The following is a 2669-nucleotide window of genomic DNA, read 5'->3' as shown; positions in this document are numbered from 1 at the left end:
CCCCCCCCCCTAGAAGTCCCAGATGTTGAGGGCGCCCCGGGCCCGGCCCAGCCCCCGCACCCGGCGCCGCACCGTGCGCCCCCCCCTGCCCACCACCTCCACCTCCACCTCCCGCTCCCCCTCCCCCACTGTCCACGGCCCCTCCCCCTCCCCGTGGCCACCAGTCCCGTGGCCACCGAGGTCACGACCACCAACCCCGTGGCCACCAAGGTCATGGTCATCAAGCCCATGGCCACCAAGGTCACGGTCAACAGGCCCATGGCCACCAGCCCCATGGCCACCACCCCCGTGGCCACCAAGTCCATGGCCAACAAGCCCATGGCCACCAGCCCCATGGCCACCAACCCAGTGGCCACCAACGTCATGGTCAACAGGCCCATGGCAACCAACCCCTTGGCCACCAACCCCTTGGCCACCAAGGTCACGGTCAACAAGCCCATGGTCACCAGCCCCATGGCCACCACCCCCGTGGCCACCAAGCCCATGGCCACCAACCTCTTGGCCACCAACCTCTTGGCCACCAAGGTCATGGCCAACAAGCCCATGGCCACCAACCTCTTGGCCACCAAGGTCACGGTCAACAGGCCCATGGCCACCACCCCCGTGGCCACCAACCCCGTGGCCACCAAGCCCATGGCCACCAAGCCCATGGCCACCAACCTCTTGGCCACCAATCCCTTGGTCACCAAGGTCATGGTCAACAGGCCCATGACCACCAGCCCCATGGCCACCAACCCCGTGGCCACCAATCCCTTGGCCACCAAGGTCATGGCCAACAAGCCCATGGCCACCAGCCCCTTGACCACCACCCCCGTGGCCACCAACCCCTTGACCACCACCCCCGTGGCCACCACCCCCAAGACCAGTAGCCCCATGGCCACCAACCCCATGGCCACCACCCCCGTGGCCACCACCCCTTTGTCCCTCAACCCCACCACCAACATCCCCGTGGCCTCCACCCCCATGGCCACCATCCCCATGACCACCACCCCTGTGGCCACCACCCCCAAGACCAGTAGCCCCATGGCCACCACCCCCGTGGCCACCAACCCCGTGGTCACCAAGATCATGGCCACCAAGGTCATGGTCAACAGGCCCTTGGCCACCAACCCCAAGACCACCAGACCCAAGACCACCAACGTCCCCGTGACCTCCACCCCCGTGGCCACCGCCCCCTCGGCCACCGCCCCGGCCCCCGCCGTCCCCGGTGGCCAACCCCAAGGACCTCTTGCCCAACCCCAGGCGTGGCAACCCGCGCTCCAGCGAGGCCAGGAGGACGCAGGCCTTGCACAGGGGCTGGCTGGCCGCGTAGCCGCAACGCCCGCAAGCCCCCAACGCCTTGGTGGCCACCTGGGTGGCCACCGCCAACCGGCGGCCCGAGTGACCCAGGGCGGCCACCGTGCTGGCCCGGGTGGCTTCCAGGTCCTTGAGGAGAGCCCGGGCGTGCCCCCGGTAGGCGTGGGGGGCGTAGACGCACTCGGTGCTGACGTAGTCCAAGCCCTGGAAGTAGGCGTAGAGGACGATCTCCTTCTCGTAGGCGTGCCGCAGGGGCTTGCAACGGGGGACCGCGGGCCACGGGCCGCCCTCCAGGGGTCGTGGGACCCGCGGGCGGGCCGCCGGGCGGTGGGTGGGCTTGGGGCGCCGGGTGGTGGCCTTCGGGGGCTTCTCGGTGGGCTCGCGGGGGGTCTCGGTGGGCTTCGTGGCGGGCTCCGCCGAGCTGGCGGCGGTCGTGGAGGCCGTAGGAAGCTTCGTGGGGCTCCTGGTGGTCTCCTGAGGCTTCGTGGTGGTCCCCGTGGGGCTCCTGGTGGTCTCCTGAGGCTTCGTGGTGGTCTCCGTGGGGCTCCTGGTGGTCTCCTGAGGCTTCGTGGTGGTCCCCATGGGGCTCCTGGTGATCTCCTGAGGCTTCGTGGTGGTCCCCATGGGGCTCCTGGTGGTCTCCTGAGGCTTCATGGTGGCCTCCATGGGGTTTGTGGTGGTCTCCATGGAGTTGGTGGGGGTTGTGAAAGCCGTAGAGACCTTTGTGGAGCTCCTGGTGGCTTCCAGAGGCTTCGTGGTGGCCTCCATGGGGTTGTTGGTGGTCTCCATGGACCTCGTGGTGGCCTCCATGGGGCTCCTGGTGGCCTCCACGGGCCTTGTGGTGGCCTCGGTGGTCCCGGTGGCCTCGGCGGTGGCCTCGGTGGCCGCGCGGCGCAGCCGGGCCACGTCCCCGCGCAGGAAGTTCATCAGCACGGTCTCGGCGATGTCATCGGCGTTGTGGCCTGGAGGGGGACACGGGGCACGGCCGTGGCCCACCAGTGCCGCCCAGTTCAGCCCAGCCCATCCCAGTTCCCTCCCAGTCCCTTCCCAGTTCCCTCCCAGTCCCTTCCCAGTCCATCCCAGTGCCTCCCAGTCCCTTCCCAGTTTCCTCCCATCCCCTCCCAGTTCCCTCCTTGTCCACCCCAGTACCTCCCAGTTCCCTCCCAGTGCCTCCCATTCCCCTCCTATCACTCCCATTCCCCTCCCAGTCCCCCTTCATCCCCTCCCAGTGCCTCCCAGTGCCCCCCAGCCCCCCTCCCAGTCCCTTCATTCCCCTCCCAGTGCCCCCCAATCCCTCCCAGTACTCCCCAGCCCCCCTCCCACCCCCCCTTATTCCCATCCCACTCCCTCCCACCCCCCTCCCAGCCCCCCCC

General features: G+C 69.2%; 2 protein-coding genes across 2 annotated transcripts; one reads left to right on the top strand and one right to left on the bottom strand.

The window, feature by feature from the left end:
* Nucleotides 1-164: 164 nt before the first annotated feature.
* On the top strand, nt 165-1122 carry LOC118158968 (salivary glue protein Sgs-3-like; the record flags this gene model as incomplete). The annotated part of the gene is made up of 3 exons (XM_035313621.1): nt 165-360; nt 706-749; nt 795-1122. Coding segments are annotated over 3 exons (568 nt in total), but the record flags the coding sequence as incomplete, so codon positions are not given.
* A 9-nt stretch (nt 1123-1131) lies between these two features.
* CTU1 (cytosolic thiouridylase subunit 1) lies at nt 1132-2493 on the bottom strand (the record flags this gene model as incomplete). The annotated part of the gene is made up of 1 exon (XM_035313620.1): nt 1132-2493. A coding segment is annotated over exon 1 (1362 nt), but the record flags the coding sequence as incomplete, so codon positions are not given.
* Between the last annotated feature and the right edge of the window lie 176 nt (nt 2494-2669).

The sequence above is a fragment of the Oxyura jamaicensis genome, unplaced genomic scaffold, assembly GCF_011077185.1.
Source record: "Oxyura jamaicensis isolate SHBP4307 breed ruddy duck unplaced genomic scaffold, BPBGC_Ojam_1.0 oxyUn_random_OJ62420, whole genome shotgun sequence".
In the NCBI taxonomy this organism is placed as follows: Eukaryota; Metazoa; Chordata; class Aves; order Anseriformes; family Anatidae; genus Oxyura; species Oxyura jamaicensis.
The sequence above is the reverse complement of the archived record's forward strand: the minus strand, read 5'-3'. Positions and strand labels throughout refer to the sequence as shown.